The following is a 16,268-nucleotide window of genomic DNA, read 5'->3' as shown; positions in this document are numbered from 1 at the left end:
CAGCCGAAGGCCAGCTGGCTCCGGACCCCGCGGTGACAGCGGTGACAGCAGCGGGTGGCCGCACGGGGATAGCCCGGGGAGCCCCCGCCCGTCTCCGGCCGGGCGCAGCCGTGTCCCGGTGCTGGAACCCCCCGACGGCATTCGTTCGGTTGCCGTTGTTCCGATTCCTCCCGTGGACTACTCGCGGGTTAAAAGATCCCGCGCTGTCGGCGGGCAGCCCCCGCCCCCGCCCCGCAGCGCTGCCGGGCGCCCGTCCCGGGGAGGCGCCGCGCCGGGCGGCTCCCTTGGCTCGGCGCCGCGGCGGGGTCCCGCCTGCCCGGTGCGCGGCGCTGGGCTGTCAGAGCCGCCCGCCCGCCGCACCGCAGCCCCATGTCCGCGCTCCCCGCCGGTGTCGACATCAAGAGGGCTCTGGAGAACAGCCCCGAGACCAACATCGAGGATGAGCTGCCCGACGGGCCGCCGCAGCCGCGGCCCAAGAACTACCTGCTCCTCAGCATCCTCGCCTGCTTCTGTCCCGCCTATCCCGTCAACATCGTCGCCTTCGTCTTCGCCGTCATGGTGAGTAGTACCCCGCCGGGTGCCCAAGCCACCTGCGCCTTGGGGCTGTTTGGCGGGGAGACCTCTCGCTCTCCGGAGCCGCCCGGGAGCGGCGGGAGCGAAGCCCCTTAGGGTAACGAGCCCCTGTTTATCCAGTGGTCAGTAGTGTGCGTGGACACAGTTCGGCGCGGCAGTGCGGCTGGGAGCATCAGCGGCTGTCCCAGCAGCAGATAGAGAACGTGGAGCAGCAGGCAGTTCAAACCAAGTTTTCAGTGTCGGGCTCTGTAAGGGAGGGAGGCTTAGCCCAGTGAACGGGACTGGGGACATGAACTAACTTCCAGGCTGAATTACCCGTAGTGTCTGTGTGTGCAACTGGCACCCGGGGGGCAGAAACCAGGTTGCCAAAGGAACAGATGTGGTTTCGACTTCAGCTAATAAAATAAAAGTGCTATTTCTCCTGTGAACAGGTTCTTTAGCCTTGGTGCTGTGTGCTAGAATAACGAACACAGCAATGACCATCGTAGGTTATTGGGAAAAACCCCTTAAAATTATCGAGTATATTGAGAGAACAGCCTTACTCCTGCAAGCCCTAATTGGTTTACATAGTCTTTAACAACCCAGCAATCCTATTAACTTCAAAGGGATTGTTAGAACAGGATCTTCTTTGAGTTAAAAGTTGCAGAGTCAGACCCAGATTTTTCTAATAGGATACCTGATCAGTGTAATCAGTAATACTGCAATGTATTTCTGTTGTTTAGGAGCTGAAAAGGGTTTAAAACATGTTATGTATTTTCATCCTTTTCTCTGACAGCCAAGCTGGGAAGGTAAGTGAAAATACAGTTGTTTCTTGTTTGCATTTAAGTATAATTATCTATGTTTAAAATATGCTAAAGCATACTCTTAAAATGAGGATTGATCAGAAATTACACCTAAATATTGGGATACATGCTTAAGCTTGAAAATTATTTGAAGGAGCTATTCTAAAGCCATCCTCACAACCTTTTTTTGTCCAGATAAGTATTAGCCATTGTTTTATTTTTTCTATATGGCTTTTTTTTTTGTTATTGTTAACTTCACTATACAATACCCTCCTTTCCTTGATATGAGATTTGTTTCTGCTAGTACCTAGCATCCTTTCTGTCTGTGGACAGTTAGGGTGCTATATAAAGTAATGGGAGCTGATGATCTGGGGCTGGGAGCATCTGTTCACTGTGACAGTACTTTCACCAAAGCACTAGGGCTGCACAGAAGTTAACTGTCAAGGACAGAATTTGGCCTCCAAAGATTTTTGCACCCCATATGGAGAAATCTCCACCCACACCCTAGTTGAAGTTCATGCAGGCTTTTGGAGTCAGGCTTAAGTAACTGTCACCAGGGGATATGTGGAAACCAGGGTGGGAAGAGCACTTCCTGAATGCTAAACAGTCTGTGCAGGTCTCAGCTGCCCACTCCCTTAAAGGGGAGAAACAAAAGTCAAGCCAGTAACCTCTACTGTATGTAAGTGTCTTCTGTTTCAGCATCACTCTTACTTAAAACCCATCTTTTTCCATGAGGAGAACATGTCCAACTTCTTTGTCACAGCCTGATTTCCCTGCCTTTTAGAGCTGCAACCTTGACTGCTCCATTAATCTCAATTCCCAAGTTCTGTGTTTGGATCTATACTGGGTTTATTTCCACTTCTGCTGGGATCTACATCCTCCCTCTCTTTCCCATCCTAGAGATGTTAAGGGTTAATCCTGAGATACCAGAGTGGGCTATTCTATTTTCTTACAGAAGTTACCTTTATAGTCTGCAGAGCCTGCCTGAGGTCTTGTATCAGAAGAGATAAAGACCCATGAAAGTAGAGTTCTTTATAAGTTTCTTCTTCTTAGAATGGGCCTGGAAGGAAAAGTCCTGTTGGCTTCTAGAGTGGCATGGTTCAGCACCCTGTTTGTCTCTTTCATGTCCTCCTTAAGTGTTCTCAATTCAGGCAATGTTTTCACTCTACTTTTAGAGTCTGGGCTCTAACAGCCCCCTGAATAAATGACAGCTTTGTCTTCAGTCTCTTCAGCTGCCCCATTTACAGCTCCAACACTGGTTTCCTCACTTTTTTCTCACCTTTGAGGGCACAAACCTTACCATTTCAGATCTTACCTCCTTGACTATATTTTTAGAATCAACCTCTCCCAAGTTCTCCCTTTTGTGATAATAACCTTTCCTTGTTCTTTACCTCCTTTCTGAAAGAAATCTGTTTCTTCTACCAGGGGTGAGAGGAGGGCCTGTAGAACAGACACTTGACATCATCAATGTGTTGATACATTGGCATTACAGCAACAACCCTCCTCAAACTGGTTGCTGGTCACTTGCAGGTGTGAGGGCTGCTTGGCAGCTTTAGCAAATGGACATCTGTTTTCCCCAGGGTCCTGGCCAGGACTCCTGGCTGTAGGATTCCTGTTCTCCTCAATACTCTTCTGCAGTCCCAGCTGGATGCCATCAGTTCTCCTGCTTCCCATGGCTTCCAGCAGCTACGTTGTGTTGCTCTACAGTTAGTTGGGTCACTCAACCCCAGACATGCCTCATTCAGGCTTTCCTTATTCTTTCTCATACAGGTGAGACCACTGGCATCAGGGCAGGAGTGTGGGGTGCAGGTACCAAGTCAGGAGGCTCATGTGACAGCAGAGGCTTCTCTGGCACAAGGCTGTAGCCAGGCAGTGTATCACTGAGCTCTTTGACTCCTCATCTGCAGTCATGTCTTCCCCCTGTTGTGACCCCAAAGAACACTTAGCTGGCAGTGAACTGGCAGTTGTATTTGAGAGATGGCTCAGGTGGTCTGATTTATCTGACTCATGGAGACAGGAGACAGGCTATGGGACAACACTGAAAAATTAATCAGTGAGATATTTCTAATACCAGCACTGAGGTCTGATAGTTGAACGAACTTTGTTGGCCTTTCTCAGTGCAGCACCTTCAGTTGTCTGTATGTCAGACTAGTCATCTAATTCCACAGGGCCAGAGATTTGTAACCATTTCAAAACTGTCTCTCAAAACCTATTTCTTCCCTGATTGTTTGCTCCTAACTCCTTCTTTATGTTGATACATTTCTGTTTAATCATTTGCATCTTTCAAACACCATATGTGGTCAAGCTGTGACAATCTTGTCTCATCTGTCTCTGGTAGTAACAAGTGTTTTGACTGCACCTCTTCTATGAAGAGAAGCTTGGAGAAGAGGAGGCTCTGGGGAGACCTTACAGAGCCTTACAGCACCTAAAGGGCCTGCAGGAAAGCTGGAGAGGGGCTAGTTACAAGGGAAGGGAGTGACAGGAGAAGGAGTGGTGTCTTTAAGATGAAGGAGGGAAGATTTAGATTGGATATTAAGGAGAAATCCAATAAATTGGATATTAAGAAGAAGAAGATTTAGATTGGATATTAAGAAGAACCTGACAGAACCTGGCCAGGTTGGATGGGGCTTTGGGCAGGTGGCAGGGCTGGCACTGGATGATCTTTAAGGTCCCTTCTGACCCAAGCCATTCTATGATTTGTTTCCCTTGGATTCAGATGCCTTGTGTGTGTATTAGTTTCCCTAAGCAGAGACAACAAGCAGGAGGGTGGTAAAAGTCATGGGACAGCAAAGGGTGGATCTTGCTTTCTGAGGGTCTGGCCTCTTCTAATTGGGATCCTAACAAGCCACATACAGTGTGTTGGCTTTGTTCAGGTCAATGACCAGTGTACTGACCAGTATTCCTGTAGAGCCATACTTCTCTTCACTTAGAAGGTTTATATTTATACAGTTGTTTTTTTTAAAGTGGCTTGTAGGTATCTGGACTTCTAATAGCATACAGGACAGCCTGTACCTACCTCAGGAATATTAATCAACAAGGCTCAGTAGCTGTTGTTCAGCATTTTTGCATGGCCCTTACCTTTGCAAGTAGGTACACGTTTCTTCTGCAACACCATTTTCAACCTGTCCCCAGAGACATGGAAGTCCAGCATTTGTTTGCATGCTGCTATACAGCCTGCAGAGCAGAATCCCCTTTCATTGTGTCCTGCTCATCATCTGCCCAAAATGCAGAGATCAAGCCTGGTTCTGAATAGTTCCCAAAGTCCCCCCCTCTTCTCTCTCCCTCCCTGTAAAGTTGTTCACAGAGAGGAGCTGTACTGGCTCGTTCTCCCTTTGCTCTGAACTAGAGAGTGTCTCATTTCCAGGCACAGCCAAATAAGGTTTGCTACAGCCTGGCTCCTGGAAAGCCTAGAAAATGTTGATCAGAGAACATTAGTTTGGTCTGCCCAGATCTGTAAGAGATGTAGAGGAAGATTTCTGAAGTAATTCAGTATTCTTTCTGCTGTTGCAGAGTGGTGCTCTGGGAATGTGGAACGTTACAAGTGATTCATAGTTTGTAACTAACTCAGCAAATTTCTGTTCATATGAGGTTAGGCTGCTTCATTGTTTAACTGAGAATATCTTTTATAAATAGATGTGTGTGAACCTGGTGAACTCACCAAGATTGCTCAAGTAAATAAGCAGCTGCAGGACGGTGGCTTTAATTTAGTTTATTACTTCATAGTGAGAGACACAGCAGAAACCTGAGAAATCATGTGATATTAGGTTGAAAAGGGCCGAAATTTGTGTATAAAGTTGGACAGACCACATGCCACAAGCAGATGCTGTATTCTGTATATATTGCCTAGTGCTTGGAAATAATCAGATGTAACATTTAAGGCTTTAAAGTTAATGTTCTCTGTGTCTAACATTGGAAACTGGAAGCTTGATCCAAGGGCCCTTTGAAACAGACAGAAGTAAATACATTTCAGAGAGCTTTGCACCAGACTCCCAAACACTCCACCAAACCTCTTACCTTTTTCTTGAATGCTAAATTATGCCATTTAATTAAGCCTCTTAATAAAAAAAAAACTTTTGTCTCCTCCCTGTCTCTCCCAAATCCGCCTCTTTACCATTAATGCTGCTTTCTTCCTCTTCATCGTGAATTTGCATTAAAATGACATTATTTATTGAAGTGCACAGGCTGAATTATTTATGCTGTATCTGCATAAATTACATGGATGTTCTCCAGGCTTCCTAAGTAAATAGTAAGAATACACAGAACTGCAAGCTGGTGCTTCCATGTCTCGCTTACAACCCTCTCAGACTTAAGACCACATGTAGGGGGAACTGAGTTTAGAGCATCTCTGGGTGTCATGGAAAGTGAATCCTTTGGGTGGAGAGAACAAAGTCAGGACTGGGGTGTCGGTGATGCCTCTCTCAGTTTCTCCATGTAGCCACAGCCCCATTCATTGTTGCTGATGGAGGCAGGAGAAGTCAGCCTGCTCAAGACCAAGCCAAACTATGTTTCTCCTGATACTCCTTTTATTGACCTTCCCAAGTGTATTTTGAGAAGAGCTAGGAAAGCTCTTCTGTAGACAGGACTGCTGAAAACAGTAGAGTAACTTAGGTGAGAGGAGCTGTGCCAGCCACCCTTTGTAACAGGACTATCAGAGGTGACATCATCCTATTTGACTGTGTGTTTGTGTCCGCCTTGCGTTTCCACCTCTTCCTTCTTTTCCCATTATATCCTTTCTGTCCACTAGCCAACCTCAATGAAATTTGACAGCAGAACAGAGGTATTAGCAATATTCTTTAGGGGAATAAAATAGAGAAATGTTTAGGCACGTAGGCTGCCAGGAAGAGAAGAAATGTATCAGTGCTCCCTTTAAGGGCAAGAGTGCATCAGCAGCTCAGCCTTTCTTAGACACCAGAGAATAAGCACTTGCACTTATCCTTGAGATGCAATTCTAGGAATACAGGCTTCATTGCTTTGGGACTGTCTTGGCACAACTGATTTTACTGCAGCACTAACACCAGGGATAGCTGTAGCCCATTAACTTCTCCGTGCTCACTAATCGACAGAACATGTGCAGGAAATGCCCCTCATTATTTCTCCGCTCGGGGAAAAGAGGCTCTGCAACAACGCTCAGCATCATCTGAAGTGGATTCCTTTCCTGCTCTCCACAGTCCCAGGTCTTTGTTGAATTAGCTGTTATTGGATCGTTGCTGCAAAGAGCAACTTACACCTAAGGCACTTTCCTGATAGCCCTTGGTGATACCTCATGCAGTCATTTTCAGAAGACAGACTCACTCATTTAGTCCACAGAACAGTTCATTTGATCAGGTCCCTGTATTTCTCCCCCTGCATCTCCCATTTCTGGGATACTTCCTGGAATACTAAAGATACTAAAGAACAGTTTATGACTAACCAGACTCCCTGAGGAAGTGTGCTGAGATAGTTCCATAGTGCACTCTGATAAAGAAATCTGGACTCAGTGTCACAGTTTAGGAACTCAAGGTCTCCCAATCTTTCAAAATAATTCCCAGTAACAACATTGTTTTTAAAAATTCTTTGATAGCATCTTATTTTTGGGGAAAAAAGTTACTAAAAACTATCTTAGACTCATGTACTAGAAATACTTCTTTGTCCTTCACTGAATCTTTTAAAACCATAGCAGTCTTAAACCAAAAATTAATTCAGAAAATCCTACAGTCTGTCTCACAAAAGACTAGAAGATCAGTGGTCCCAACACCTTGCAATCTCTGCATGCGTGAATATAAAGTATCTACTAAATCATGGATGGATGGAGATGAACTCAGGTCTGTTGAGATAATACCTATGGATCTGATGCATACCTCAGCATGTCTATGGTAATGCTTTCCAGGGCGTTCCAAAGATGCAAAGGGACAGAATTTCTGTACCCTGAAGATGGCACTCAGGTGTTTTGTTCAGTTGATCCACGCATTGCTTTGGTTTGTTTTGCTTCTTCCACCACCAGAAAACTCCCTATTAATTCTTCAAACTTGTTGAAAAGCAAAACATTGGAAAAAAATAGGAAATGAGTAAGCTTTTTTTAAAAAAATACGTTTTCCTGGGGCTTTCTGTAAAAAATGCAGCCTATTTGTGTTCCTTTTCATGCTTATGGTCTTAGAAAGCCTAAGAGTTTATTTTACTGCTAGTGAAGTGGCTAACTAACAGTTCATATGTACTGCAAAAATATTTCCAGATATAAAAGCCACTGATATATGCAAGTGGGTGGATTAGAGTTGATTTGACAGCTCCCATGCTGGTGTGTACAAGAAAACACATCACATGAATGTAGCCTCACCGCTGATGGTAAGAGCTGTAGTTGCAATGAAATATGCTGAAAACAAGTGGAACAGGGAACAGGGTTCCCTGCCTACCTTGGACTGTTGGCAATGGAGGTTTATTTTCCCCAAGCAAATCACCCTTTTCTGAAGCCCTTTCTACAGGACCCCATGTGCAGAGAACTTAGTTCGAAGCCGTCACGCTGGGTTGTGTATGGGTGTCTGTTCAAAAGAGTCACAAACTCTCTGTTTCTCTTCTACAGGCTCTAAACAGTTATAACCAAGGAGATATAGAAGGGTCAAAAAGGCTGGGTCGCAATGCGCTCTGGGTTGCTGTTGCATCGATTATCATTGGCCTTGTCATCATTGGGATCTATTGCGTAGTTCATTTCACAACGGTAAGCAACAAGCTACGGGTTCCAGTGCAAGCAGTTCTCCCTGCACATGCTCTAGAATAAGAAATTAAAGAAAGATTGCCAGAACTATCTAATAATGTTAAAATTGAGAGGCATGCATGGCTTCTGAAGAGCAATTTTTACCATTTCTTACTTTGCAATGTAGAAAATCCTGTTGTCTGTGGGTAAATCAAACAACTGTGCCCTAGCAGCAGTGGGTTTTCTAGGAACTCTTGCAGCTTCCATAGATTTTTCCACTTTAGGACAGCTGCTTTTATAACCTCTTTTCTGCCCCTCTGTTTCACCATCTGCATGGCAAATGCCTAGAGCTCCTTAGCTTTCAGGTAATAGAGTCCCCAGATGCTAATTCTCAGTCTCATAATCTGCCCAATGTGTCTTTTAACTTTGCAAGGAGATGACAGTTACTATTTTACTGTTTGATATTAAGGGGATCATAACTATATCAAAGGTGACCACAAATGTAGTTTTGCCTTGGCTTGCTGTGGGAGGAGATTGTTCACTCTCAGCACAGTGTAACAGACCTGCCTTTGTACACCAAGAATGATAGCAAAGAAGCTCCACAAATAAATCTCTATGTACACAGTGGTTACCCAGGTGGATTATAGGTTTATTTGGAAAAAAAGGACAAAAGTATTTAGGCTGTTTGTATCCTTTCTTCAGATTATGCAAGTTCTTTTCTCCATAGTATTGTGCCCTTGCCATTAAAATACCTAATTTAAGTCAATTTATTATTGGCTGTTTTGGCCGGAGACCCTTTCAGTGCACTAGAAAAACTGATGTATAAGCTATAAACAGAGATCACCTCATCCCCTACTGAAATGCAGATGTCTGTGGGGAAGTGGAATGGTTGGTTAAACATGTACAACATTTTTAGACAAAAACTTGAAGTAAGCTGTATTGAACTGCAGGGAAGTTGGTGGAGGTTGGGTCTCTTTCCACAGGCTGTTAGTGGGTGGTGCCACAGAATCAAAAGCTAACTGTATATTTATTAATTTCCCATGCATTTTGCAGGCTTGAATCTCTCTTTGCTTCAGCTTGTGTTCAGTTTGTTCAGCCCTCAGATTTAAAACCAAGTCAGTTCAGGCTGGGCGTGCCAAGTTTTGTAATTGACAGCAGCAGTACATTCGCTTCTACCACCTTACTCATCATTTCTCAGACCACCATAGCAGCTCAGTAGGTTTTTTTAAGGAGGAGGAGAGGAGGGCAGCATGAGGAGTGGCAGACAGCACTGACCTGAAGCATTGACATTAATCAGGGCACACGACCCCCTTGTATTCTCCTTCCATATCATAGCTCTCCCTAGAGCTTGTTGTTTTACCATCCTGTGATTTCAGATCTGTGGTAATACTTCATCTGTTCTCCCATGGCTGCTAGAGCTTCTCACAGACACAGTTACTGAGTATTCCTAAACTCTCTGATACAAATTTTGTAGCTCATTCTGATCTACCCATGGTTCTGCTGACAGTATCAAAGATGCAGGGTGTAGTGAGTCTGAGGGCTGGATGAGCCTCAGGAGTTCTTCCACAATATCCAGGTCTGCACTTCAGAAAGCAACAAACATGAGACATCCAAGTCAGGTTGGCAGGAAGGAATCTGTATCAATTGTTACACAACTTTTCCTCTTTATGCAGAAACTTGGTTCAGGCTCAGTTGGCTCTGAAGTCTCCTTTAAAACAACTCCTCACCTTCTCCCAGGGCTTGGCTACACACATCCTGGAAATACAGATCTGCAGGTCAAGAATCTTCTGTCAGAAATCACGAACTTCAGCCCTTCCCTATCATCTCCCTTCTGTTCTTGTTCAAGTGTAGCCTTTAGTTGTTCATTCTTTTCTTTGTAGAGCTCAGACATTTCCCTCTCCAAAGTCTCTGTGAAGATCCTGTGTGTCTCCTGTTTGTACACCCTGATGCTCTGCAGTCTGCTCACCTCCTTCTGACACCCTTTTCCCTGGAGACTAAGAATTTCAGTCAGAGTACAGCTCCCAGAGAATGGCCATGAGTACCCCAGCCCTGGGGTGAGCCAACTCCCTGCAGCTGCAACCTGGACAGCCAAACATCCTCCTTCTGAAGCTTCATCTGGGTCAAGGCATCTGGTACACCAGGCATCTGCACCAGCATTTTTGGGGATAGTGCCTTGTGGCTTATCCCCACCACTGTTGCACAGTCCCTTGCTGTCTTCAACAGTTTCTGGGTCTCCTTCTGTGAAAACTCACAACTTGATTGCTAAAAAGCTTTGGCACTCTGAAGTATCTGTCATTGAAACCACCGTGATTTGAACACTCCTGTCTGGACCTAGATTCCTTCAGCATCTATTGGAAAGTGATTTCATCTCTATAAGTGGTATTTCTAGAAGACCAGCTCAATGGAGTCAGTGTCTAACTTGCTGAATTTCCGTAGCCCCTGAGCATCCAAACCCATGTGGGTTATTAAAATTTCCATCCAAATTTATCCATTGGTTCCTACATGTCCTCTTCTGGCTTTTCAGTACTTAAACATACCATGTGTTCCTTCTTAGGAAGGAGGTTAAGTCCTGTGCTTTAAGCAGAGCTGAGGAGGGTTCCCTTGGTACTCCACATACCTCATCTAGGAGAAAACATCTAGTCGAGGGTATTGAGGGTAGAAATGGTAGAAGCAACAGAGAGAAGTGGTGCAAGAAATTCCTGCTTTGCACAGTAATGTTATATTCCAGTTATATCTCCCAAAATACTGGTAGACTCAGGAAGATGAAGACCCTTTCACTGTTCAGAAAAAGGGGGTCTGAAGCCTGGGCTTCCTTGCACACCTCCATTGGTTTATTCAGTTGCAGAGTAATGGTAGCACAGGAACAGCAGGAGCCAACACCTACATCTGCAAGGAAGAAACAGCTTTGACTTGTTATGTTGAAGATTTCCTTGGTGCTAAGCCAAGTGAGGGCTACAGCTGCCTTGGAGAGCATCATTTGTCTTTAACACTGGCGTGTTATCTTTAGGAAACATACATTAAGCTATACAGTGATATGTGTGTATATATGTATTTACACACAGAGCCCACCCAACACTTGGGATCTTCCTTCTGTAGTTGTGACCCTGAATGTAGGCAAGGGGAAGCCACCACTGCATTGCTGGAGTTACAGCCCAGCAATAAAACTAATTGGTCTTGATCAATGTAAACTGTTGTGGGCCTTGTTATGCTGGGGAATCACTGACTCTGAAGCTGTGGCATATGCTGAATCAGGGCTGTTGCCCATTCCACACTTGGCCAGAATGATCCTTACTCCAGTCTGTAGCTCTTACTGCCAGCTCCTGCCTTGCCAGTCCTGCATGCTGAATTACACTTCCACTGCTTGCTCAGATGTACCTTAAACCAGTATTAGTGTCACCACTGAGTCCAGCCCTGCATATGTGCTCTCAGGGGCATATTGTTCATCACAAACTGCAGTGAGAAAAGGGAAACACTTGTCTTCCATAAAGAGAGATCACAGAGAGACCACTATGAACTGAAACAGCGTGGAGCTGTGTGCCATAGCAGGCATGTGGCCTTAACCTGCTGTCATGTGCCTGGTTAGAGTCAGTGCAGATACCTAATGACAGGTGACACTATGCTGTGAGCCACATCCTGAATCCTGCCTCTACATCTGATGTCCTTGTCTTAAGAAAGATGTGGTACACACACAAACAAAACAAATAAACCAAAGAGAAGGGCTGTGAGGTATAAAAAGACTTGATATGTGGAAAGAGATAATAGGCACAGTCTCTTTGGCTTGGGAAAGAAAGATATAAGTAGTTAAAGACAGTGAAATAAAGAGTGATTATTTGTTGTCTCTTATGAATGAGATGAAGGGACATCAGATGAAAGCACCTTTCAACAAGGAGGTGATGATGCAGCTGTGGGAATTGCTCTTCCTGGTTGCTGTAGATACAAAAATACAAATTTGAAACAGCAACAAGTGAAGTTACAAAATAAAAACTTAAATGCAAAGGTGGAGGTATAATCTTGGGCTCAAAGTTTGTAGACTGCCAGAGATGGAAGGCAGTAAGGGTTGAAATACCACCATGGACCTAGCTTTATCTTGCACAGTCTCTTCAGGCATTTGTCATGTGTCACTGGCAGAGATGGGATGCTGCAAAGATGGCTGTTTGCTCTAGCCCACTACCACTATTCATATGCTCCATCCTGAAGTCTGTTAGGCTTTCCACTGGTGTGAATGGATGTGGAGTCAGCCTTCCTGTCTCATCCTAAGGATTTTGATTAGCAAATGCTAATACTGTGCCAGTGAAGGAGGGTTCTCCAGTGGTTCATGATCTGTGTTTTAAGAGCAGCCTCCAGATTTTTTGAGTAGATTCCAAATTCTGTTATATTTTGCTTTTTGATAACACAAGGTATTTGGTGTCTTCGGATTTCATTTGAGTCCCACTGGCAGATTCAGAGAGACACAATCCTGGGCTGGAAGGCCCTTTATTAAGTGGAGACCCCAGGTATCCCAAACCCTGTTCTTAACTGGGTTAACATCCCATATTCTACCATGGGAATGATGCATTCTTGTTCCATTTCTGGGTTTGCTGCATAGCCTGTTATTAGGCTGAACAATATGCAGCTTTGTACAGCACACACTGTATCTGTATCACTGTGTCTGAGTGACACTTGACAATGCTGCTTAGGGCAAGGCTAGAGCTCACAGGAGTTTTGCTTCCCAGTTGAACTACAAAGTATGTCATATAAAGCCTGTGTCTTTTGTGCACCTCTCTAGTAGCTCTCTGCAGTCTAGGCAGGCAGGAGCAAGTCAGGTAGAACTGTAGAGACCTAGTGAGAGGTGTTAGAAGGAAGTAAAGACACAAGCTTTTCTGTACAGCTCTGACTGAGCAGCAGTGTTGGTATGGCAGTAGCCAAAATACTGAAGGAGAGGAACACCAGAAACTCCTGCCAACTGACCAGTGTCCAAGACTGTTTTTCCATTCACATCAGAAGGTGGTTGTTTTTATCTTGAACCTCAGGGCCACAGGCAGGATAGGATTAACTTCTGGTAGTAACTGATGTGGGAAGGGTAGTCATGTTCAGTGACTCTGGAATTTCATGTAAACCATTACAACATTTTCATGCTTCCATAGAGGAGTGTGAACTTCTGACCCCTCTTTTAATCTCACTTGATCTAGAAATTCACCCCAAGGAAGTCACAAAAATACCACCTGTCAGCATGGCTTCAAAGGAAGACAAGAGGCACAGCCAGGCTGTGCAGAAAGTACTAGCTTATACTGTTTCATAATCAGCAGGGTCTTAAATCAAGCATATGTGCAGTAACACAACGTTGGTAACTGTGAGTAGAAGGAAAAGGAGTAAACATTTAGTCTGTGCACCAGGGATAGACAGATGCATACAGTTAATTTTTCTTTTTTTAATGGGGGAAAGGCATGCAAGATTATTCTTAATATCTCTGCTGTCTCCTTCCTGAGGCTCACAAATGCCTTTGCAGCCAATGATTTCCCCTTGATACCCTTCCCCTTTACTGGGTTTGTAAAAATGTTGAGAGTTTAAAGTCTATCAAACTAGTCTGAGTACTAGGCAGACCCATGCAGATGCACAGAGGCAGTGTGATTATGGATGAGAAACTTAACATGAGCCAGCAGTGTGCTCCTGCAGCTCAGAAGGGCAATGGTATCCTGGGCTCCATCAGGAGAGGGGTGGCAGCAGGGACAGGGAGGGAATTGTCCCTCTCTGCTCTGCCCTCGTGAGGCCCCATCTGGAGTCCTGTGTCCAGAGCTGGGCCCCAATAGAAGAAAGATGTGGAACAGTTGGAGAGGGTTCAGAGGAGTCAGGAGGATGATCAGAGGGCTGGAGCACCTCCCCTATGAAGAGAGGCTGAAGGAGCTGGGCTGGGTCAGCCTGGAGAAGAGAAGGCTGTGGGGGGATCTCATTACAGCCTTCCAGTCCCTGAAGACAGCAGAGAAACAGGAGGGGAATCGGCTTGTTAAAGGGCAGAGACTGGCAGGACAAGGGGGATGGAGTGAAGCTGAAGGAGGGAAGGGTTAGATTAGATATTAGGGGGAAGTTCTTTCCAGAGAGAGTGGTGAGGGGCTGGAACAGGCTGCCCAGAGAGGGGGTGGGTTCCCCATCCCTTGGCGTGTTCAAGGCCAGGTTGGAGGGGGCCCTGGGCAACCTTGTGTAGATCCAGCCCTGGAGGTTGGTGTCCCTGCCTGTGACAGGGGGGTTGGAGCTCTGTGATCCTTGGTGTCCCTTCCAACCCAGACCAGTTTGTGATTCTATGATTCTGTGATTATATCAGCCTCCTTTCCTTACCAAACCACATTAAAAGTTCTGGTCTAGTTGTTTAATCTGTGCATGGAGGAAATGTCCCCACAACAGATTCTGCCTATTGGAGTCCTGAGTAGCATCCAAGAGACAGTTAACAAAAGAGTTAATGCTGCCTGCAGGATATATTTATTTAGTGCCTCATGTCTTAGATCTCTCTGTAAGAAGACTCCAGCATCAAGCCACTGAGATCAGTAGATCCATGGGTAATGTCTGAGACTTACCCCCAGCACAAGAATTTGAGGGAACTTCCCAGGTGTTTCCTCTCCTAATGCAAATGCACAAGAGAGGTTACCCAGTCCTTTTAAAACATCTGTCATCCATTGCTGTCATCATATTTACCAAGTTGTCTGGCGCTGTGAGTGTTGTTCTTGCCTCACTGTTTTATGTACCACCTCAAGGAGAAGCAGTGGTGCTGTTGACCTCATGAAACTTTTTCAAATAAGAGCCCATTTCCCAGCAATGGAAGATCCTAACTTGCATTGATTCAGGTAACCCAGTTTAAAAATTCAATTCAGATTGACAGATGACCAGTGCCATTAGAAACTTAGCTCTTTGATTCCGAGCTCTATTGAACAGCTAATCTAGAGGGATGTCTAAGAGAACAAGTGCCACTAATGTGGCGTAATGTATCCATTAGATCTGTAGAATTAATAATTCAAACTCACAAGGCAAACTCTCTGTCTTTTCCTCCTTTAAAAATACATATTTCTGTGTCCTTGCAGCATGCTATCTGAAGACCCGGCCTGCACTTGGGAGGATATCATCATGTAAATCTCAGGAGGGGAAAAAGAAGAGGAGAAGGAGAAACCCTTCATTCCAGGCTGTTAGGTCTGACCCTACAGCCTGCAGAGGCATGCAGCTGGCGAATGAACTGATAGCCCAGTTAGTTAATCAGCATGGCGTGACCAGGTTTTCAACATTATTTATTTATAAGGAATCTCAGTGTAAAGCAGCATTTTCTCTTTTACCCTGATGTATAATAAGACCTTGCCCTAACAACTCCCTTTTCTTTCTCAATTACATGGAATGTATGCTGGATCCATGATGTTCCCTGGCTGACCCCAGCCAGGCAAAGCCAACATGTCTAGACTGTTTATAGTGCCCAATGTAAGATCTGAAGCTAGTAGAAGAACTCCTGTTGCCTCCAGTGGGGTTTGGATCAGGCCATTAAGGTTTTTGTATTACTTTATAATAGTCTCAACATAACTCAATGATGGGTTTGTGATTTTTATCCTGCTGTGTGATTTTGTAATGTCATGGGTACACTCTGACTCAGTAGCTGCTTGCTTCTGTCATCCTCAGCTCTTAGGTCTTTACCTTGGGTTTTTAACCACTGGGACCGATACCAATCACTTGATTATTTTTTTTTAAGAGACACTATTCTTCCATAGCATCCATATTTTTCTTAATGATTTGTTTTTCTTTTGTTATCCTTCATTGTTGAACTCTCTTGACTTAGCTTCAGCCCTGTGTTACAGTTGCACTGGTCATATTTTCCTCTTGAAACTTCACATGTGTAAAAAGCTCCTATTTTTTTAACTGACAAAAGATCTTCTTTAAAATTATGTTCTTCATCCCTTTGTTACTGTTCTCCTAGCAAGTCACAGAGTTTCATTGTGTTCTGCATTGTTTGTGTCTCTCTTTGTTTAGTTCATCTCCTCATCTTGCAATGAGTAGTCTATATATCAATGCAGTTACAGACTTTTGTACCCTTACAGACTTGCAGACACTCTTGCTGATCCTAAGATTTTACTCAGTGTAACAGCCATAGATTAGAGAATTCCTGGCTTCTAAATTACTGCAGTTTCTTGCTACCCCATGAAAATTTAGGGTGGGACAGCTGGTTTTTATTAGCTGAAAACTGCTTGAAAGAATATTTACGTTGTCACTCAACTATTCCATGTTAAAAGGAGGAAGCTCTGGTG

General features: G+C 44.6%; 1 protein-coding gene across 1 annotated transcript; it reads left to right on the top strand.

Annotated features, from left to right (window-relative positions):
* Positions 1-369: 369 nt before the first annotated feature.
* On the top strand, positions 370-15,346 carry TMEM233 (transmembrane protein 233; the record flags this gene model as incomplete). Its single annotated transcript, XM_084272207.1, has 3 exons — positions 370-558; positions 7,909-8,043; positions 15,066-15,346. 3 exons carry the CDS (start codon positions 370-372, stop codon positions 15,075-15,077), a joined length of 336 nt encoding a protein of 111 aa, XP_084128333.1. The 3' UTR covers positions 15,078-15,346.
* Positions 15,347-16,268: the final 922 nt, after the last annotated feature.

This window comes from Gallinula chloropus (genome assembly GCF_964237585.1).
Source record: "Gallinula chloropus genome assembly, chromosome: 17".
Lineage (NCBI taxonomy): Eukaryota > Metazoa > Chordata > Aves > Gruiformes > Rallidae > Gallinula > Gallinula chloropus.
This window is presented reverse-complemented; position numbering and strand designations above follow the sequence as displayed.